A 23663-nucleotide genomic window follows, 5' to 3' on the forward strand; every position below is an offset into this window, starting at 1 on the left:
ATTAAGGCAAGGCAGAATGGGATCGGGGGAGAAATCCCACCTTTGACAGAGTTACATCTACGTGCCCTGAAACTCTTATCAGAGCAAATGGGGGGGGGGGAGAAACAAAACAAAATCATTGACAAGATGCCCTTGGCTATATCATATTCAAGTTACTTTATCTTATGATCCTTGCACAAACAACGGTAAGACAGACCCAGATGCATAGTCCTGTCTTTCGAAAGATCAGGGCAGTTTTAAAATAATCTATTTCAAATATGAGTTCGATGGGATAATACTGATCGGAGTAGTTTTTTATTGGGCACGCTTGCAGTTTATTCCCTCCTCGTTCTTAGTTCCAGATTTTACTGAAATGCCGTTTTAAAGGATCTGAAAAATGTCTGAAATTCATAATGCGGGCTTACATAATATCTGCATTTTAAAAAGAAAAGCGTAGTGGAAAGAAAAAAATATCTGAAAGTAAATTGCTGCTCTATTTTGAAAGGAGAAATGTAAAATTGTACATTCAGTTTTTCTAAAGAAAGCAATACATGACTTTACAATATTTCCATTTGTCTTAACTGGTTCAGTGGAGAGGAACTGAATACCATGGCAGACGTTCAGCTCTGGTAACCAATTCAGAAATGTGTTTTTAAAAATACCATAAACCGTCACATATTCCCTTCAGCAATCTCATCTTTTTTTAAAAAAACAACAACAAGAATAGTATATCAAATGTACAATTATATTATGTCTTAAGAAAAGATTTTGAAAAGCAGGTCACAAAGATACCGCCGAGACTTGCATGGATGCACTATAATGCTTTGGCTTCCCAGATGCTAGTTTGACAAAACCATTGTAAATTCATGGCAAAATGACAACATGAAAATGAAAATATCAGTCGATGCACAATAATTTGAATAGCTGCCATAGGAGTCTTCTACTTGTGTTCTACTTAATGACATGAGTATGTGCTCAGAGCTGATCATATTTTTTATATGCTGTCATAAAACGGATGCTGGTGTTTTCTTTAAAAGGAACATGCGTCATTTTTATGGCGTTAGGACAGGTGGGGTTCCTTCATATTTCTTTTCCAGAAGTATTGGCAATAACCATTGTAGGCTGGAGTTTTGCTCACATCTCTAGAAGCCAAAATGCAAAGATATACCTGAATGTACACTTCTGTATTCATTTTCAAAGCTTATTGCACTTGTGGCAGATCTTAATATTGATAGGGTCAGCCTGCTCATATTGAGTTCTGTGGGAGCATCAAAAGCTCCCAAGTAGAGAATTATCCTTGCAATAACAGGGGCTTTTGAAAAGGCCCCTGATTCTAGCAAATGACACTTATCCAAATAAGCAGTCAAGGCCAAAGCTCTAAGTGAATAATAGACCCTCCCTGTTATTCCTCATCACATTTTTACTGTCCTATCCGGCAGCCTGTCAATGCATTAGAGAGTTAAAAGGAAAGAAGAGAAAAGATCTGAAAAGCTGAGATACAAGCTACTACCTTTCTTTTTCTTTTCTTTTTTGCCTGAAAATAAATGCAACCCATTTTTTCCTCCTTTCGGAAGTGAGCCAAGGATTCTTGTGAAAAACACACAGGAGGCAAATAATCGTTAACTCTTATCACCTGAAAGATGATAGAATTCTTTGAAGCATCCAAAGTAAGCTCGGCCATAATTTCAAGAATTGTTTTAAAATGGAATAGAGACCATTAAAAAAAGCACTATATTCCAGATATTTATGAAAAGGGCAGAGCATTTCCGATTGGAACCTTTGCTTTCCATTGAGAATGTTATTTTTTGTTCTCAAGGTAATTCCTGGGTGCATTTCTTGATAAGCAGAAGACTTATAAAAATACTCCTCATTCAAACACACACACACACACACAAAGATTTGGTAGAGAAAAACACACTGACACAAACACCTGCTGACGGTTAAGCCCTTTCCAGTGAAACCTTGTTTTTGACAAGTCACACATTTTTATCCCATTAAAACGCGAAGTTGTTTCTGCTTTGGTAACCTCAGTTTTTCCGATCATTCTTGGTGACTTCCTGTCTATTCCAACAAGATTTTAAAGCAGCCCGACTTTATTTCTGTGAACCTGCAGAAGAGGAAGAGATTGAACTTAAATACTGTTCTGAATAAATTCAAACAACAGGGAATAGAAGGAACAAAGCTATTATTCCTTCTGTTTCAATTACGATGTTGTAACAAAACTTCTCCGGCTTCCCTGAGGGAGAAGCTGTGCAGGCAGAAACATAATCTTCGGATGAACTTTGATTATTTCGGTTGTGGGGTGTTTTTTTTTTGTGACCATGGATACAGTTGGCATTTTAAAAAGTATCATAGGTGCAACGGCTCTTGTGCAGAGAGAGTCCAGATCGCGAAAAGGTTGCCATAAACACTTACTTGCAACAGGAAAAGTTTAGTTTATTGTCATTGCACCTCGTACAATGAAATTAAATGCCATCTTCAGTGTACAATTTATGACTATGAAAATAAACACAAACACACATCCTTCACATTCTATTCAATTGAATTGATAACCCCTGATATTGCATTAATATTGCACTTTACAGCAGAATTCAACAGAGCTACTGCTCTGGGATAGAAGCTGTTTTCAGCCTATTTGTCCTTGTTTTTATTATTCTCCTGTACTGTCTACCAGATGGTAATAGTTCAAAAAAAAAAAAAAAAAAAAAGGGTGCCCAGGATGAGATGGATCTTTGAGAACGTGATCAAAATTTGACAGTATGATCCAAATATTGATAAAGGCAGTTCTCGACTTATGACCACAATGGAGCCCAACATTTCTTTTGCTAAGTGAGACATTGGTTAAGTCAGTTTTGCCCCATTTTACAACTTTCCTTGCCACTTCATTGTTAAGCGAATCGCTGCAGTTGCTAAATTAGTAACGCAGTTGTTAAGCGAATCTGGCATCTCCAACGACTTTGCTGGCTGGAAGGTTGCAAAAGGGGATCACATGACCCCCAGGGAGACTAAATAGGACCCAGTTTGCAAGCATAGTGTCATGCCCTTGTTAGAGTCAGACTCTGAGGGAGAGGAGGAACAGCTGACAGGGAGTGGAGGTCTGGCTCCGGAAGTTGTGGAGGAGGCTGGGGAGGGACAGAGGCCGGCAGGGCAATCAGAGGAAAAACCAGGCCCATCCCCTCTTCATCCTAGGGCACGCAGAGAGGAACGGAGAAAGAAACAACTTGGCTTACGAGAGAAGAAGCGGCCATGATCCCCCTCATTGGTTGCAACTGGGGAGAATAGTATACAAGAGAGATGGTTACAACACAGCATTGCCAGAAGCAAAGCGTGTTTTATTTTGGTCTGAAGTTATCTTGGTTGGCGTCCAATTCAGAAATTAGACTGTGCCTTATTATCTCCCTGAATTTGGTAATTACTTCTCCTGTTCTGTTGTGGAAATTTCGTCATTGTAGTTTGTTTGGTTTTTTATTTCACCTCTATGTGCTCATTAAATCCGGACTGTATTGCTTTCTTTTGAAGACTATTTTTGAGTACATTTTATCTCCAACTGAGAATTATTGAACAGTGGGGCCAAGTTGGAGGCATTAAAGGATATTTATTTACATTTTGGATTTTGTTACATTTGTGTTACACTCCGGGTCATCACACATACAAATGTAAATCACCTCTGACTATGGGGATGCTATAAAAAGTTGTTAAGTGCGGAAAAAGGGTCATCAGTTGCTTTTCAGTGATGTTGTACTTGACCCGGTCACTAAATGAACACGTCCCAGGGTCACGTGATCCCCTTTTGCGATCTTCTGACAAGCAAAGTCAATGGGGAAGCCCGATTCATCTTCACAACCGCAGGGATTCACTTAACAATTGTGGCCAAGGAAAGGCTGTAAAATGGGGCAAAACTCATTTTGACAACAGCCTCGCTTAGCGAACAAGAAAGCTGGGGCTCAATTGGGGTTGTAAGTCGAGAACTGCCTGTAGTAGAGAATCACGACCAGACTGATCCATTTAGCCTTTGTAGAAAACGAGAGTGCCAGTCCTGAAGCGGTTAAAAATGTAGAACTGCAAAATGCTTGATTACAAGATGTGGAGAACTCACCTGAATTTGTGGCTGGTGAGGTATTTCGTAACTGCTGGCTTGATCCGAGCAACTCCTCCCTGGCTATGGTTTCCCCTTCCAGTGATCACGTAGAGGTACGGTATGCCGCCTGCCAGGCTGTGTTCTGTTTCGCAAGAATGCTAGATGTTCTCTCTTCAGACATTCGGCATTTTAAACTTACAGATTATACAAGAGTTGGAAGGGACCTTGTAAGTCAGCAGGGTCAAACTCAAGCCTGAGGGCCAGAACCTGCCCGCAGGGCACTTAAATCCGGGCCATGGGGCTGGGTTGGAAATATCAAAGGACCAGCCCGCGGTTCCTCAGGTGGCTAAAATGGGCCGCGTGTGCCCCCCCCCCCCATGGCAGTGGTCTCCAAACTTGGCAAATTTTAAGACTTGTGGACTTCAACTCCCAGAATTGGAAAAAAAAGAAATACCTTAAGGAGTGACTGGTGGGAAAGAACGCAGCCAGCAAGTCGGGCTTGCATGCAATGTTGTGCGAGTGCGATAAGGACTGGCTGGGTGGGGAGGGGAGGGTTGAGAGGGGTGGGGCCAGCCAGGGGCACGATTTGCTGGTTCTCCGAATTGCACAGTATCATAACAACTGGTTCTATAGAACTGGTCCGAACCGGTAGAATCCCACCCCTGCTCTTACCTTTGGTTTTCTCCTGCAGGACTCTAGAGAGGTGAGCCAAAGCTTCATCCACATGAAGACCATGCAGATCCAAAAAGTTGATGGGCAGCTTGGCAGCGTTGACTTTCTCAAAGATTTGCTGAGCCGCATCTTGGTTGGCTTCTTTCATCTTCTGCTCATGAAGCTGACCCTTCAGTCAAACACACACACACACACAACAGCCAACTTAAGTGCGGTACCGGTTATGGGGAGCATCGCCCCCCGAGCAAAGAGCTGGACCCTTCTCCGGGTCTCACAACAATGAGCGGACTCTTTTGACCGCACTGGTCAGTTACATCTGTTTCAGGTAGCTCAGGGGTGGGATGCTACTGGTTCGGCCTGGTTCTACAGAACCAGTAGCTCCGAAGAGCAGCTGACACTGGATCAGTTCACTGTGACAACTATCTGGTCGTCCGTTTGGCCCACCCGGGCTCTAGGCAGTCCTTTATTCTATGCTGTTACCTCCTCCGCTGCTTTGCGCAGCACAGCTGAGTGCCGCTTGTCAGCTGGAGAAGATAAATGCTTGCCGGAGCCGGTGATGCACATGCGCGCACTCCACCACTCCCCGAATCGGTTGTTATGCCAGTAGGATCCCACCCCTGAGGTATTTGCAGTTCAAGTGAACATAGGTATGAAACAGGAACAGAAGGAATTAAAAACATTACAGGGCATTATCTGTGACGGACTACAAAAAGCAACTGATCATGAATGCAGGTAGTTCTCAACTTACAACCCCCCAATTGGGCCCTACATTTCGGTTGCTAAGGGAGAAATTTGTTAAGTGAACTTGGTCTCATTTTGTGATTTTTCTCACCACATTTCTTAAGTGAATCAGTATACAGGTAGTTGCTGACTTACATCCATTCTTTTAGTGACTGAAAAAAGTGACCTATGAAATCATGGGAGGTGAAGGGAGGAGGACAATCTCCATTTTAAAACTCAAGTTTTGACAGCCGCATCATTTGAATAACCACGTCCTCCTTCCTAACATTCCCATGCGGTTTGTGGCTTTCCAGAATGGGTGTCTTTGTGGTGAAATGCTGCTTTGTCACTGGCAAAAAACAAAGTTACCTGTTGCACATAGAATGCCGCGACTGGCTTCATCCCCATGCGATACGCTTCTCCTGCTTTTCTTAGGCATTCTTGCCTTTGCTGTTGGTGAAGAAAGGCCTCGGCCCTGAAGTCCTCGTAGCCTGGATACTGCGTGTCTTGGAATCCCTTCTCGCTCAGAATGTCTTCCAGCTCTTTAGTCCTCTTAGCCTGGGACTGAACAGTGAGGTCTTTATAGACACAGTGCAAGGCTTAGCTCAAGGAAAAACCGAGAAAAAGGCCATACTGTGGGAAGTGAGCTTCACTTAGTGCCAATAGAAACGTATATTTGTACAAATATATTTGTACAAATGAAGACAAGAGTACGCGTCCCAGGATAATGTTGCAGGATCCAATCTATTTGTAGCTCAGGGTGGAACTGTGGGGGGTCTTTGATCTTCTCTGAGCTGGTGGTTTTCTTGCAGACATCTCATTACCCAACTAGGTAACATCATCAATGCTAGAAAGGGTTTGCGGAGTGGAGAAGGGGGAAAAGGAAAGTGTCATGCCCGTCAGAGTCTGAATCCGAGGAGGAAGACAAACAGCTGACAGGGAGTGAAAGTATGGCTCCATTGGTTGTGGAGGAGGCTGTGGAAGGGCAAAGTCCGGCTGGGCAGAGCAGGGGAGAGATAGAACAAAGGAGAGGGAGTTCAGAGAAAGACTCAGGCCCACCTCCTCTTCATCCCAGGGCACGTAGGGAGGAATGGAGAAGGGAGCAAAGTGGGTTGGGTGGCTTACAGGGGAGGAAAGGGCCCTGATTACCTTTATTAGCCACACCTGGGAATGAAAGTTTAAAAGAACTGAATGCTGACTGCAGTAGCTGCTGGGAGCAAACATGACTTTATCCTATGTTGTCTTTGCATCTTGTTGTCTTTCCAACCATGTGAGTTTTGCCGTGCCTTCACATATGGAATTCTTGCTCCTGCCCTGCCAGATTAATTACCTCAGTTTGGCTTGATTGGACTTAAAGTTACAGTTTTTGTTGACCATGTTTTGGACCTGATTCTCTGCAGTCAAAGGCTGTTCCTGGGAGAGTTTTTCTCCAGCCAGAATGTAACCTGGACATTGAGGGCAAAGTTGAAGATAATAAAGGGATTCTTCCTGATTATCTGATTGGGTTGCCTTTGTGCCATGCCTCGGGTCATCACAGAAAGGAGGAAGAAGAAGAGAAAGAGGAAGGAGAAGACCCCGTGGGGTCCTTCAAGCTGAGTTTTCTTGGGGAAGTTTCATGACCCAACTAGGGAACATCATTTGTGTTAGAAGGGAATGGGATTTATAGAGGTGGTGGTGGAAGAGAAAGGCTATGGAATCCTTGGTGCCCTCTGAGATGGGTGGTTTTCTCGTGGACATTTCATGACCCAATTAAGTTATGTCATCAATTCTGGAAGCGAGCGGGTTTTGCTCTGTTTCTATACAAGCGGCTTGCCCTGTCAATGTTGCGGAAGTGTTCTTGATTAGGGTATTGTTTATTCAGTTTGTAATTCCTTGAATGGGGTACTTGTTTACCACTTGATGTTAATCTGCTTATCTGGCTGTTGATTGCTGGTTAGGAGGTTTTGTGATCTTTCTGGCGGTCTCTTTTGAACTTGTTCCCCTACTTGCCTAATGAAACCTCTGCAAGAAAACATCCAAGCTCAGACAGCATCAAGCCCCAGCCCCCTTTAACTTATGTGTTTGTAAAAGTCCTTTTCAGAAATCAGATTTGCAACATGCATGCGAAACAGCCTTTACCTTTTTATCCCGGGTCTTGGAAGTGTTGCTAGGAGAACGTCTGGCATTCTGAGCAGGCTCTTTCGCTATCACTGTTTTTATGGGATCTGCCTCTAGAACGCTATTGAGAAACTGGACAGTTTGTTCCAAGGAATAACTGACAAATTAAACACAACAACACAACACAAGGAGTCACTTCAGGCAGAATACTTTCACGTAACCAATGGCGCATCGTATTATGAAAGGAAGACCCACTTGTAGTCCTTGAAGATGTCCATCAAAAAGTTTGCGTTAATGGTTGGGAATAACTCCAAAAGTTGTTTTTCCTTCAGTTTAGCAGCACAGTCTTTTTTAGCAATCCAAGGAAAAGGTTTCTATCCCAACAAAAAAAAAGAGAGAAAAAAAATTATACCTCTAAAGTATTTCTACAATGATACGGTGCAAATCATAAACCATGGCACAACTTTTCATATTTTTCCATTAGTTATTGCCATCTCTACTTGCATATATCTGCAGGTGAGCCAATCCTCAAACTTTTAAACAAAGTATCATGAACATTGCACCACCCATGGGTAAACTGCCATGCATCTTTCATGGTATTTTGGATTAAAAATTTGAGTGTTGGCTTATCCACAAATACATATGGGAAACAGGGGTACTGTAACTTTTAAAAAATATCATCATATATATTGGGGCATAAGCCCAGCCACAGATAAGGTGAACCCGATTTTTGATTGCATTTTGGTACCTAAAATTCTTGGCTTATCCTTAAGTATGCAAGTAGTCCTTGGGTTATGACTACAATTGAGCCCAACATTTCCGCTGCTAAGAAAGCGGAAGTTATTTTACCCCATTTTACGACCTTTCTTGCCACAGTTGTTAAGTGAATCACTGCAGTCATTAAGATAGTAACACGGTTGTTAAGTGATTCTGGCTTCCCCTTGACTTTGCTTGTTAGAAAGTCGCAAAAGGTGATACTGCAACCATCGTAAATATGAATCATTTGCCCAGTGTCTGAATTTTGATCATATGGATGCTACAACAGTTGTGTGAAAAATAATCCTGTCACTTTTTTCAGTGCCATTATAACTTTGAATGATCACTAAATGAACTTGGTGTAAATTAAGGACTACCCATTACTGTACAATTACAACATATAATGCCCAGCCACACATAGGTAAACCCGATCTTCTGAGGGCATTTTGGCATCTAAAATTCTTGGCTTATCCAAGGGTATATACAACAGTTCTACTGCTCTGTAGAATGATATAATATTTAAGGTGCTGCCCTAGCGCTTTAGGGACCTGGGTTCAAAATACTCTTGAGCCTACAGGGACTCTCAGAGTCTATGCAGTTATGCCATGCAGTTCTTTGGCCAACCACCCAACCCTACGGGGTTGTTTTGAGGAAACAGAGGGGGAGTGTTATGACTTCCACTGTGAATTCTTGGGGGGGGGGAGTGGGATCTATTTGGCAATACACTTTAACAAATCCAGGATTTTGTTCGAATGATGAAATGTGCATTGTGCTGTCAGGATGGAACATACGTGCATCTGATTTCGCAACGCACATCCAGAAAGGACAGATTTGTATGACAATCCACATTTGACCATCTGTGTCCTTTTGTAGTTACTTGTCCTTCTAGGGCAGGAGTCAGCAACCCATGGCTCTGGAGCCACATGTGGCTCTTTCATCCTTCTGCTGCGGCTCCCTATTGCTGGTCAGCACCACAATTTTCAGGGGAGCTTCTGGTTTGGGAGGGGGGGAAGCAGCGCCAGAAGGAGACTCTATGGCAAGGAGAGGGTTTTCTGGTTGGCTCCACAATTGATAGGGCTTTCGGTGAGGACAGGTAGAGGAAAAAGGACGCCATGCTAGGAGGAGACTCTATGATGGGGGAATCGGACCTCCGGTCAGCTCCAGAATTGAAGGGGGGGGGGGGAGGGAGGGAGCTTCCAGTTAGGACTTTTCTGGCTCATTTGAGTGTTTAAGATTGCCGAACTTGTTCTAGGGCTTATGGAGTTGGAAGGCGGGATTTGCGGAACCTACTGGGGACCAGAACAGAAAACACAATGCTGCAAAGCAGTGGAAGATTGGCAGCTGGGGTTGTTGGGACCACTATGACAACCCAGCTCTCAGGATGAGATGTACAGGAAATAGACCCAGCCGAAGCTGTAGCAAATAGCCTACCCCTGTTAGTTTTTCTTGCAGTGCAATTTCTTCGGACATGATCTCCCGAAGTGAGACTCTCTGAGTGTGGACGTTCCAATGATCCATGTAAGGGAAAACATCGGAAGCTGCCGAGCTTTCAGCCGACCCAGCTGTAGATAAACTTTCCTGCTCTTGAAAATCAGCAGCGTACAGGGACAGCACGTCGTCCACTTTGCCTGGGTGCAGCTGCTCAAACAGCGTGGGTTCTTCAGGACAAATAAAAATGGGAGATGAAATGGCATTTTATTTAGATTTAAAAAGAAAAAAAGAGACGATCTTAAAGAAAATAAGGAGAGGGACCCGAATGCAATGGTTTTCTTATGTAGTTAAAGTTTAACTGAAGATTACAAATTGCAGAGCCAGAAACAAACTTTGGCCCCTTTGAAGATGGACAGGAAAATAAATGTATTACACACACACCAATACATCGTGTGTATCAATTCTATTTTAGTATTCTTTACTAAAATAGTTACTTTCATTTATACGTTGTTTGCAGTGGTGTGATTCCATTTTTTTCCCCTATCGGTTTTATGAGAGCGTGTTTCATGCGTGCAACAATCAAAAAACATCCTCTGTTAACACTGGTGAAGGGAGATGTTTTTTAGTTCAGCTGAGGTGCAGCAATCCGCTCTGCCGTGTGAATAAGCTGAGCTAAAAAACAAGGGAATATAGGACAGGATAGGGTGGGGGCAGGTGGGCAGGGCCAGTCAGAGGTGGTATTTGCCAGTTCTCTGAACTACTCAAAATTTCCGCTACGGTACGCCAAAACTGGTCCGAACCAGTTGAATAGCACCTCTGATTGTTTGCCTAGGTCTATTTAGGTGTACCTCCACTGATGAGGGTAAAAAACAACATGTCCACAGCCGTCTTTTCTACTTGTCCAGGTTTGATCTAGTGGTGAAGGTACCAGATTAGAAACCAGAAGGCTGTGAGTTCTGGTCCCACCTTAGCTATGAAAGCTGACTGGGTGGGCCAATCACCAGGAGACGCTGAGTTGTAATCCCGCTTTGGGCATGAAAGCTAGCTGGATGACTTTGAATCAGTCTCTCTCGCTCAGCCCAGCTCACCTCACGGGGTTGTTGTTGTGGGGAAAACAGGAGAAGGAAGGAGTACTAGGCATCTTTTCTGCCTTAAGTTATTTATAAGTGATGAAGGTAGGTTAAAACCTTAATAAACAAGCAATAAATTATATTAAAAGCACAAACCTATTCTGGTGCTGAATAAACAATCACAATACAATGTTTCTCACAAGTGTATCTCAGTTGTGAAACCTACTGCTTACTCACTTGTAGTCTGTGGTCATTAGATAGCAATAGCCCTTTGACTTACACACTGCTTTGTAGTGCTTTGCAGGCCTCTCTAAGCATTTTACAGAGTCAGCCTCTTGCCCCCAACAATCCAGGTCCTCATTTTACCCGACCTCGGAAGGATGGAAGGCGGAGTCAACCTTCAGCCGGTGAGATGCTGCACTTTTTAAAAATTGCCAAACATAAAAATAGGCAGCTATAGACCACACTGACTTATATACACTGACTAAACCACAAAGAGAACTAAGTCACAAAAGAGATATATTGCTGCTATAAAAAAAAGCAGTTCACACATAAGAAATGCTGGTCGTGGCAGTGGGTGTAGAAGGAAGCAAGATCTTTGCAATGGTGGATTTTACAAACACAAGAACCATGATAATTGAAGACGATACTTACTTTCTTCAAGAAGTTTGTGCAATTCTTCTTCTCTCCTCTTCTAAATCAAAACATTGATAATATTAGTACCTTGCAATACTAACAGGACACTTAAAACTGCCATTACTTTGCCAGCACCCCCCAAAACATCCTTCAATCACGGGTCTTAATGATTATCCTCCAGGTGAACTTACGTCCACCATTATGAAATGTTCTGACAGGCTGATAAAGGACTTTATTGTATCTGGCCTTCCTCCAGTGTTTGACTCGCTTCAGTTTGCTTACTGTCCAAATGGTTCCACTGAGGGGGTTATTTCCCCTGTTCTCCATTGGAGCTTGGCGCACTTCAGTGGTGGGAATTCCATATTTTTTCCTACCGGTTCTATGAGAGAGCGCTTTGCATGCGCAGCGCTCAAAGACCACCCTCTGTGTCAGCGCTAGTGAGGTGAGCTGTTTTTTAGCTCAGCTGAGGCGCGGCAACCCACTCTGCCACGCAAATCAGCTGAGCTAAAAAACAAGGGAATATATGACGGGAAAGGGCGGGGCAGGGGGCGGGGCCATCCAGAGGTGGTATTTGCTAGTTCTCCGAACTACTCAAAATTTCCACTACCGATACGCCAGAACCAATCCAAACCAGCTGAATACCACCTCTGGCGCACGCAGAGGAAAGAAATACTCATATGTGAATGCTGTTTGTCGACTTTAGTCTGGCACTTAATACGATCCTTCCTCAGCATTTAGGAGACAAACTGGGCCTTTTAGGCGTTACTACTCCTTTCTGCAACTGAATTCTTTCTTTGCTTACTGATAGGCTCCAGTATCTGCGAGTTGGGACTGATATTCTAATTCTAGCACCATTTTCTCGAGTACAGGGTAGTTTCGTGGTAGCCAAAGCAGAACAACTAGATTCTGTAATACTTTGCAGGGGTCTCCAACCTTGGCCACTTTAAGACTTGTGGACTTCAACTCCCAGAGTTCCTCAGCCAGCAAGCTGGCTGAGGAACTCTGGGAGTTGAAGTCCACAAGTCTTAAAGTGGCCAAGGTTGGAGACCCCTGCATAGTATCAATCTTGCGAACTCTCAAGATGTTTTGTTTTGCTATGTATTCAAAATGGACTGTATGTATATAAGTAACTCTGTGTATTTTGTGTCTGTGTGTGTGTTTGTGTGTGTGTGTATTCTTTTCAGAGCAGGCATCAAAATTTCATTTTTAATGTGTGCCAGTGTATACATAGAAAAAGTGAAAATAAGGGTTATCTTATTATCTTATATTGTCCTGCCTTGCCCTGCCCTGTCCTATCTTATCTTAAATTTAAGCATGCCTCTCTGGGTTTCTTCTTTAGCCGTATTGTTCGCATCCTCAGTGGGACAGGAATCCTTTGACCTAACGTAGAAGGATGACCAACAGATCGAAACTGGGAGATCTTCTCACCTGTAGCCCTTGTCTGGAGAAACAAATTACAATGGAAATTCTGCACTCCATTATGCCTGTAAGTTAAGAACTAGCTGTACATATTTTTAAAGAAATGTGTTTGGACTACATTTGGACTAAGTGCAATGTAATTGTTCTGCAAATTATTGAAATGTCAATAATTTATAGAACAAGTAAAAACATAAATATTCCGTAATATAATGCATGCCATGTAATATTAAGTCATGAACAACAATAAGCTTATCTTTAGATCTAAGCTGACTAACCATAATAGATGCTTTCCATTTGTCATGAATTTCTCGGGCCAAATTCAGATCAATATGAACCACATAGTCATCAGGAGTTAGTGATCCTTATGGAAGGAGGGGAAAAAGAGATAAAATTCACATACACATTGAAAGAGAGTTTCATTCTATTTAGTTAATGCTTTTTTTGTAAGACACAACTAAGTTTTAATTGCTTTTTTTAAATGTGCCATCTAAATAATGTGAAAGCATGGAAATGTTACAAAACTGGGGATTCCCAACCATGGCAACTTTAAGATCTGTGGACTTCAACTCCCAGAATTCCCCAGCCAGTCAGCCAAGACCAAAATCATATTTACTTGTTTTTTCAAATTTCTCTCTGCTGCAATCTCTTGGCAGCTTGTGTGGAAATGTTGATTAAGGTGATAAAAGATGAAGTCACAAATATCTGGGTAGCATTAGTTCACCTACACACTCTAGATTCTGGGCCCGTAATTGGAACAGATTTTGCTGTTATAAGATAAAATAACATTAAAGCTTTTACTACAACAGAGTAATTAGTTGTAGTAACTTGATTTTTACTACAGTCTTCCCATAAATTAGCAGCTAGCTAGCCATTGAACAAAAATGTCAAACCCATGTAGCAGGCCAAAAATAAACCATGAATTATGAACAATGACCTAAAGTGGCTTAATTCAAAAGAAAGTCTTGGAATACTTATATATTATTGCCTAATCTATACCAACCTCTATTATTTAACCTCTTCAGTTCTTTTAAATCTTAAGATCTGTTAGGTATATACAATCATCAGTTCCAAGTTCAGAATCAATTTACTATTTTATGGAAGTAAAATAGTCATTGATGTTATTACCTGTATCAACTCCAACCGGTCCAAATATTTCACTTAACTGCATGGCTAATTCAGGAGCTAAGACCAGTTCGAGACAATCTATGGTCACGGACTTTGAGGGAGGGATGGAATTCTGCAACCTGATTGTCCCATCATCTTGATCAGAGATGTTCTTTTCTCTTTGTGTCGGAACCACAATGCCGGACTTACAATCCATTTTTGTGCCCTGCTCAGATTTGTGGCTTTCTGCACTGCTCAAATTGGTTGCTTCCATTCGCTTCAAATCTGACGTCGCTTCTGGAAACGGGCCCTCCTGTAAGCTTGCTTGAAACTGATCTTCTTCCGCATCGCAGGTGGCTTTCAAAGGGCCATCACCTTTGTCAGGAAGAGCGATATCCATTTCATTAACCGAGGATGTCCTCCATGGATCATTCTCTAATAGCCTCCTAGAAATTCTTGGTTTTATTTGCGTGTTCAAAGGATCTACCTCCGGATCTGATGGGCTTATGTCTTCTCCTGCATCCGGTAACGGATGAGTTTCGTTTTCTCCTGAAGAAGAATGTACGCCGTGTCCTGCAGGATGGTCAGAAATGTCTCCACTGTCGTCACCAAGGGGGACTCTCGTTATTTCGCATTTGTGACTAATCCTTGAAATTGCAGTCGCTTGAGTACCTGCCACAGAACCGGCAAACCTGTCTTCAGTCGCAGCGGGTCTCTTCGAAGGAAGAGACACATCCGGGAGCCGAACCTCTGCTTCCTGCAGGCCTCCAACATCGTCTTCTTTGCAGAGCTTCTCAGCAGAGTCTAACAGGAGCCCCGTGGCCCAATCCATATCCCGGTTGCATCGTTCGTACAGATCTTTAATGGCATCGAATGAAAGAGACCCAAAGAGCTTACACAAAATATCGAGATGCTCAGATTCATCGACTCTCACCAGCTCCCTTTCTTCTACATAGGTGCTTCTCTCGTAGGTTACTTTGTAGGGTATTTTTTCTGGACAACCTGGAATAGCTTCAACCCTTTTGGGTACGAATCCATCGAGTCTGCCATGCAGTACTTTTGTACCTTCTGAAAAGACAATCTCTCTCTCCAGTCTCCACAGAAGGGCAAAATCTCGTGGTTCTGTCTGTGAAGATTTGGTAGCCTGGGACTCCACAACTTCGTTGGGTTTTTCTTCTGTCCAACTGCACAGGGACAGTGGTTCTACTGGTTTGTTGAGGGCCGAACTGTTGGTAAATGTTAATGCTAATTTATGATGCTTACGTGTTCTTTTATTCAGCACTGGCTTTTTCTCACTCAGAGGTTCAGCAGCTGTGATTTCAGACCCTTGAAAGGGTTTCCCCTTTGAAGAGGCCCACAGCTCTTCAGCATCTGCAGAGGTCTCATTCAGCTGAGACGTTGCAGTCCCATCACTAACGCTGACACCATCTTGACTGTTTTCTAATCCACCTGTCTCATTAATGTCTCGCTTGGTTATCCTTTTCATTTTGTGTTGTCTTTGCTGTAAAGTTTGGACTGGCCAGTCTACCGTCAGCAATTCTGTCGTATGGACTTCTGTATTATTAACCTCAGGCACCAACATGGAAGGAAAATTACAGTCACTTTCGTCCCATTTATCTTCACACCTGTCATCAGAAAGTGGCAGTTCCTGATGACAGTCTATCAAATCCAATGTTTTATCTTCACTTGTATTTTTTAATGAATCAAGAGTAGCTGTTGGCATACTTGAATCTCCTTTGTCCCTCCTGGCACGTTTTTCTAATCTTTTAATTCTTTTCACCCTTTGAGCCAAAGTTTGTTCTACTGGCCAGTCTCCCACAAAGTTTAACTTTTCAGGTTTTACTGAGCTGCCAGAATTAAAATCTCCATCTTTATTTTGTGTTTCTGTGAATTCTGGTTCTGTTATTTTATGACATGCAGTTGCTTCAATCTGAAGTTTCAACTCATGGTTATTGTGCAACAGAGTATTTTCACTGGAATCCCAGACTGGTCTTAACTCTGTTTCAAGAATGGATTCCATTTTGATTCTTGCTGGTAATGCAGTAGCGTCCAAGCAATCTATACTACATTCAGAACTGGATTCTTTAAAATCATGTCCAGCTCTTTGGTTTTCATTTTGAAGGTTCTGATCTTCTGCTATAACTTCTTCTAAAGTAGCTTTTTCATCTGGATTTAATTCTATTCCTTTCAAAGAGGAGGCAAAATGTTCTTTCTGTTCTTCTTTCCTACAAGACAAATATATATATATATATATATTACGCATACATCGCTGAAATTTACTTCTGCTAAAACATTTTAGGGCATTACCTAAAATGGCATAAGCAGACAGAAGGAAGATACAGTGTGTTAAAGGACTGGCTGCTCAAAACTCAAAACTATTTTTCTTGGACAAAAGAGGATTTTTGTTGAAATGAAGACTGGCTGCTTAAGGAATCGCATATGTGTGTGTGTGTGTGTGTACACACACACACACACACACACATTCTTAAGTTTTCGTGGGTACTTACATGTATGGTATTCAGCTTTGTTCGGGTATTTTCCCACGTCATTATAGTTGTGCTTTTAACGTTGTAGAACGTTTTGGCAGAATCTCATCTGCAATCATCAGGCTTCTGTATTGTGTTCGTCTGTGAGACAGACTTTCACAGCCGTTTCTGTTTTAAATTTGGGGCTAGCCTACTGCTGTGCCAGAATGGTTTTTTTCTTCATCCTGATTGGTTGGGAGTCTTGGTCTGTGTTTATTGGTCTTGGAGTTTGCTGTGTTCTGCTTAATTGGTGTTTCTAATATTTTCTGTCTGTTTTGTAGCTTTTTTTGTCTTGATTGGCTGGCAACATTGTGTTTCCAGTATTGGAGGCTTTTAGTGCGGCTTGGCTCCGGGTAAATGGACGGCTATCATTTATTAGGAAGCTAGGTTTCATCTGGGTGCCTGGTTGGGGTGTGTTTGGGCTGGAGGTATCAGGGGGGATCTGTTTGTGCCCAGGTGTTTGGCTGGCTTGTGGTGTGGAGATTTTTTTGTTTGAGAGTGCAGGCTTTAAAAGTACAACTATAATGACGTAGGAAAATACCCGAACAAAGCTGAATATCATATATATAAATACTCGCGAAAACTTAAGAAAACACACACACACACACACACACACACACACACGCACGCACCCTTAACATTTCATTAAGACTCTAAAACCAAATGGAAGAGTCTGCATTTGCTTTGAGCTGGTGGACAACCCCTCCCCCCAAAGTATCAATATAATGATATGATTATTTCAGCAGAAATAGTCATATCTTTGTATTATCCACTGAAATAAATAGGGAGGTCTACACAGATGAAGAAATTCACATTAGCATTAAGTATACTATTTTAATTATTTTTCCTTATTAAAATCTGTCACCGGGTACACAGATGGTCTACAACAAGGGTGTCAAAGTCAAGGCCAGATCCGGCCCCTGGGTGCTGTGGGGCTGCCCTGGAAACAGAGAAGGACTGGCCCGTAGTGCCTCTTTTAACAAAAACAGAGCTTGGAAGTCCTCTCGAGCTCCGTTTTCGATGGCAGAGGGTTGCAGGAGGCCACCCCAACCGAAAATGGAGCTAGCCGTGCCCACAGTGGCTGCGCCCTCCCCCAGCCCTCCCAAGTTCAAACACAACCCTGATGCAACCCTCAGTGAAGTCGAGTTTGACACCCCTAGTCTACAACTTTTACAATTATCTTCACAGAATACTATACATTTCCTACTATGCTAGTATAGCAAACCCGTTTGAGCTCAAGTTTTGCTGCTGGAAAAGCACAACAGCAAATCTCCAGGACACACAAAATGTCAAGGCAAATTATATCATTTCTACTTTAAGGGTTTTATTGAAACTGTGAATGCCCCGCCTAGGGGACTCTCCCAGATGTCCTCCCACAGTCTGGTGTTCTAGCATGAGGGCTAGATGCTGCCCTAGACAACTTGTGATGACCCGGGGCGTGGCACAAAGGCAACACTAGCCAGAGAACCAGTATGAGTCCCTTTATTGGCACCAACTTTGGCCCCAACGTCCCGTTTACTCTCCGGCCTGGAGAAAAGCTCTCCCACAAACCTGTAGCAGCCTCTGGCTGCAGACACTCCAGTCCAAACGCTGTTAGCAGAATGACTGCAGTAAATCACTCTAGCAGGGCAAGATAATGAGTCCAAGAAGCGCGGCAATAATTCCAGCAAGACAAGATAAGCACACAAAAGCACAGCAATAATTCAAACAGTCAGGAAGAAAGCCAGAAATGCAGGCCACAACTTTCAACACTCAATGAATTCAGTGTTTGTTCCCGACAAACGCCCCTCCCAACTGCCTCTCCTTTAAACTCCCTCCCCAGGTGTGCCTTGTTAAGGGAATCAGGGCCCTTTCCTCCCCCGTAAGCCACGCAACCCATGTTGCTCTCTTCTCTGTTCTTCCCTGCGTGCCCTAGGATGAGGAGGGGGTAGGCCTTGGTCTTCCTCTGAACCCCCTCTCCTTTGTTCTACCCCTCCCCTGCTCTGTCCAGCCTGACTTTGCCCCTCCCCAGTTTCCTCCCCAGCCAACGGAGCCACTCTCCTGCTCTCAGTCAGCTGTTCGTCTTCCATCTCAGATTCAAACTCTAACAGGGGCGTGACACAACTGTACCAAATACTATTCTCTTATATCACTCTTGATGTGACCCAGTTGGATCATGAAATGTCTTCAAGAAAACTATCAAGGTCCACGAGGACCCCACAATAAACTTCGTACTTTAAACAGCAAGGTTAAAACGTTGGTAGAAAGTTTACCCCTGCCTTTTCTCGCGATGAAGAATTTCACCACAGGTTTCACGCTTCCTCATGTCATCTGAGATTGAAGAATTCAAAATTGAATTAGCAGTCAGGCAATGTTCATATCGTTCCAACATTCTTTTGATCTTTTCTTTGGATACACCATGAACATTTCGCCTAAATATTGAAAAGAACAAAATACTTGATATGTTACCACCACAACATAGGCATGCTGCATGCAACTTTAACATATTTGAGAGAATGTTTTTAAAAAGTAACTACAAATTAAAACTTTTAAAAATTTATTGTTTCACGCCGATCTGCAGCTCATGAACATTACCTAATTCTTCTCCTACTCTGGTCTAAACAAGGGACTTTTCCTTAAAGACTTAAATAGATGATTTCTAAAGCCCTTCCAAAATTGCTGGGAATTGTAATTCTTTTTTTTAAAATATACCATAAGTAGCCTATTTACTGACTTATTTTAAAGTTTTTTTTTAAAAAAAGGACTGAACTTTAAATCATCACGTTTTATATCAGCGAGGAAACAATTAATCCACATAAAGACTAGTTGTCCTTAAATTTTGTTACTGTCAATACACACACACACACACACACACACACACATATATTCGTAGATTTTCACGGGTACAGGTATGTAAGTCTAGGTGTGTTCGGGTCTTTTCCCGTGTAAGATTAAGAGTATCTTGGCGATGTTTCAGCGAGGTCCCACTCGCCATCCTCAGGCTGGTGCTTTCGGCTTCGTGCCAGTGCAAGCAGTGTGTGATCGGAGCTGCCATCTCTCTATAAATACTGGTGGTGGGGGCTGGTGTGCTGGGCTGGTTGGCTGCGCTGCTGCCTCTTGATTGGTTGATGGAGTTGATGTTGGTATAATGGGCTGTGTGATGGCCTTGTGAGTTTTGTTGTGGAGATATCCTAGATTACAGCACAAGATCTATATTGTATTGTGTTCGTCTGCCAGAATGGCACAGCAGTAGGCTAGCCCCAAATTAAAAACTGAAACAACTGTAAAAGTCTGACTCACAGACGAACACAATACAGAAGCCTGATGTATGGCCTTCGGCTTTGTTCGGGTATTTTCCCACGTCATTGTAGTTGTTCTTTTAAAGTTGTAGCAACGTTTCAGCAGAATCTCATCTGCCATCATCAGGCTTCTGTATTGTGTCCGTCTGTGAGTCAGACTTTTACAGTGGTTTCAGATTTAAATTTGGGGCAGCCTATTGCTGTGCCAGAATGGTTTTTTTCATCCTGATTGGTTGGGAGTCTTGGTCTGTGTTTATTGGTCTCGGAGTTTGCTGTGTTCTGCTTGATTGGTGTCTCTAATATCTTCTGTCTGTTTTTGGCTCTTTTTGTATCTTGATTGGCTGGCAGCATTGTGTTACTTTATTGGAGGCCTTTAGTGCAGCTTGGCTTCGGGTAAATGGACGGCTATCATTAGTTAGGAAGCTGGGTTTCATCTGGGTGCCTGGTTGGGATGTGTTTGAGCTGGAGGTATCAGGGGATCTGTTTGTGCCCAGGTGTTTGCCTGGCTTGTGGTGTGGAGATTTTTGTTTGTGAGTGCAGGCTTCCAAATGATTGACAGCCTGGTGGAATCATCTCTTCTATTCATGCTTTCTGATCTTTTTTCAATCTCTATGGCTTCTCTGATGATTCTGTGGCTAGGGTTTTCTATAGTGGCTAGGGTTTTGGTGCCATTGAAGTTGATGCTATGACCTGTGGCTTCCATGTGTTGGACTAGTGAGGAAGTGTGTTCCAGCTTTTTGACTGCATTTTTGTGTTCATCCAGGCGGGTACTTATTCTTCTATTGGTCTGTCCAATGTATGTGGCTGGGCATGATGCACAGGGGACTTCGTATATGCCTTGGTTTTCCAGGTCAATTTTATCTTTGGGGTTGCTAAGGATGGCTGCTATTTTTCTGTCTGTTTTGAAGGCAGTCTTGATGTGATGTTTGTGTAGTACCTTACTAATTTTGTCTGTAGTACCTCTTATGTAGGGCAGGACAGCTGTTCCATAGGTCTGTTCATCTTCTGGGTCTCTATTATGTTTCAGTGTGTTTTTGTGGATCAAGCTGGTGATTTTGCTTTTGTGGAAGCCGTTGGCTGTCAGTACTTTAGTCAAGGTGTATAGTTCAGTCTTAATGTGTGTCTTGTCTGCCAAGTTTTCGCGGGTACTTACATGTATGGCATTCGGCTTTGTTCGGGTATTTTCCCACGTCATTGTAGTTGTTCTTTTAAAGTTGTAGCAACGTTTCAGCAGAATCTCATCTGCCATCATCAGGCTTCTGTATAGTGTTCGTCTGTGAGACAGACTTTTACAGTGGTTTCAGATTTAAATTTGGGGCAGCCTATTGCTGTGCCAGAATGGTTTTTTCTTCATCCTGATTGGTTGGGAGTCTTGGTCTGTGTTTATTGGTCTTGGAGTTTGCTGTGTTCTGCTTGATTGGTGTTTCTAATATCTTCTGTCTGTTTTTTGGCTCTTTTTGTATCTTGATTGGCTGGCAGCATTGTGTTACTTTATTGGAGGCCTTTAGTGCAGCTTGGCTTCGGGTAAATGGACGGCTATCATTAGTTAGGAAGCTGGGTTTCATCTGGGTGCCTGGTTGGGGTGTGTTTGAGCTGGAGGTATCAGGGGGGATCTGTTTGTGCCCAGGTGTTTGCCTGGCTTGTGGTGTGGAGATTTTTTTGTTTGTGAGTGCAGGCTTCCAAATGATTGACAGCCTGGTGGAATCATCTCTTCTATTCATGCTTTCTGATCTTTTTTCAATCTCTATGGCTTCTCTGATGATTCTGTGGCTAGGGTTTTCTATAGTGGCTAGGGTTTTGGTGCCATTGAAGTTGATGCTATGACCTGTGGCTTCCATGTGTTGGACTAGTGAGGAAGTGTGTTCCAGCTTTTTGACTGCATTTTTGTGTTCATCCAGGCGGGTACTTATTCTTCTGTTGGTCTGTCCAATGTATGTGGCTGGGCATGATGCACAGGGGACTTCGTATATGCCTTGGTTTTCCAGGTCAATTTTATCTTTGGGGTTGCTAAGGATGGCTGCTATTTTTCTGTCTGTTTTGAAGGCAGTCTTGATGTGATGTCTGTGTAGTACCTTACTAATTTTGTCTGTAGTACCTCTTATGTAGGGCAGGACAGCTGTTCCATAGGTCTGTTCATCTTCTGGGTCTCTATTATGTCCCAGTGTGTTTTTGTGGATCAAGCTGGTGATTTTGCTTTTGTGGAAGCTGCCAGCCAATCAAGATACAAAAAGAGCCAAAAAACAGACAGAAGATATTAGAAACACCAATCAAGCAGAACACAGCAAACTCCAAGACCAATAAACACAGACCAAGACTCCCAACCAATCAGGATGAAGAAAAAACCATTCTGGCACAGCAATAGGCTGCCCCAAATTTAAATCTGAAACCACTGTAAAAGTCTGACTCACAGACGAACACTATACAGAAGCCTGATGATGGCAGATGAGATTCTGCTGAAACGTTGCTACAACTTTAAAAGAACAACTACAATGACGTGGGAAAATACCCGAACAAAGCCGAATGCCATACATGTAAGTACCCGCGAAAACTTAAGAATATATATATATATATATATATATATATATATATATATATATATATATATATATATATACACACACACACACACACACACACACACACACACACACGATGCTGTTTAAATGAATGCCTTCACTCAAAGAAAGGTGGTAACTCTGAGTACTCAGAAGTACTCAGAAAATAAAGTTGCCATTCCCAATTATTCTATGAAATCTTATAAATACCAATAAAATCTAAGCCAAAAAAAAGGAATAGCACTACAGAAATATAGATAATTTGAAAGCAGGCTGAGTAGTAGCTTTCTGCAAGCAAGTGAACTGATTTCTAACTGAGATATGTTTATTATTTATTTCTCATTGACCTGATACAATACTGTTGTTACAGAATTACTACTGTTGCTATTATTACCTTTCCAATTCCTTTGGTTTAAACTTCCACCATGTATCCGGTTCACGAAATATAACTTTGTATTTGTGTTGCTGTGACTGAAGAAAAATGTAAAATAATAATAATAATAATAATAATAATAATAATAATAATAATAATAATAATAATAATAATAATAACCATTCTCATTAATTCTGTAATAGCTCTGTACTATATAGTATCAGCTTGGTTAACTCTCAAGATTTTTCCCCCACTATGTATTCAGTATAGATTCTGATTAATATACATGTTTATATTAATGTATAAGCTTATACTATATATATGTATATATATATGTGTATGTGTGTGCATATAGCTCATATATATATGTGTGTGCATATAGCTCATGTATGTGCATGTATATGTATGGGGGTTGTTTTTATACACACACACACACGCTTTTGAAGGTGGGCATCAGAATTTCATTTTTTAATGTGTGCCAGTGTGAATACAGACAATAAAGCTCATCTCCTCTCATCTTCTTACAAATGAACAGCTAAAGAATTAAGTATCAGGTCAGTTTCTAATTGGAAAGGATTCTACTCATTATTACTGTTTGGTCACAACTTCTTTGTGTTATTTCTTCTTCCTAAAATTAGGTAGGCTCCATTATCATGAGATCCCAGGCAAGTGGAGCACCGGGCAATCTTGTTTGGGTGAGAAAGCTAAACAGGAAGTAGTCCACTTAACCCAGGGGTGTCCAACCTTGGCAACTTGTGGATTTCAACTCTCAGAGTTCCTCATTCAGCATGGCTTACTAGGGAATTCTGAGAGTTGAAGGCCACAGGTGACTTCACCCTAGAAGAAACCTCAAGAAATCCCAGGAGTGTAGGCTAGACCTGGATATTGAAAATCATCCTTGAAGAAGACAAAAGGCAAATTCTGTGGATATGATTATCCAGAAAACTCCATTGTGTTATCAGAAATCAAA

At 42.2% G+C, this 23663-nt stretch overlaps 1 protein-coding gene across 5 annotated transcripts in view; it reads right to left on the bottom strand.

Moving 5' to 3' along the window:
• Positions 1-272: 272 nt before the first annotated feature.
• Positions 273-23663, bottom strand: part of N4BP2 (NEDD4 binding protein 2) — a 39904-nt gene continuing 16513 nt past the window's right edge. For 2 of the 5 annotated variants that reach the window (XM_087965748.1, XM_087965751.1), the window contains 12 exons: positions 22715-22791; positions 18740-18898; positions 13984-16187; positions 13134-13219; positions 11458-11497; positions 9734-9960; positions 7802-7920; positions 7568-7703; positions 5819-6013; positions 4730-4898; positions 4076-4199; positions 273-2086 (listed from right to left, as the gene is read on the bottom strand). In XM_087965748.1, the coding sequence (XP_087821874.1) occupies positions 2041-2086; positions 4076-4199; positions 4730-4898; positions 5819-6013; positions 7568-7703; positions 7802-7920; positions 9734-9960; positions 11458-11497; positions 13134-13219; positions 13984-16187; positions 18740-18898; positions 22715-22791 (3582 nt within the window). In that variant the 3' untranslated portion in view covers positions 273-2040. The remainder of the gene's footprint in view (positions 2087-4075; positions 4200-4729; positions 4899-5818; positions 6014-7567; positions 7704-7801; positions 7921-9733; positions 9961-11457; positions 11498-13133; positions 13220-13983; positions 16188-18739; positions 18899-22714; positions 22792-23663) is intronic. The other 3 variants (XM_087965750.1, XM_087965752.1, XM_087965749.1) reach the window with 2 other exon arrangements.

The sequence above is a fragment of the Notechis scutatus genome, chromosome 4 (assembly GCF_049901735.1).
Source record: "Notechis scutatus isolate UNSWTSFEM ecotype Mainland chromosome 4, rNotScu1.2, whole genome shotgun sequence".
Taxonomy (NCBI): domain Eukaryota; kingdom Metazoa; phylum Chordata; class Lepidosauria; order Squamata; family Elapidae; genus Notechis; species Notechis scutatus.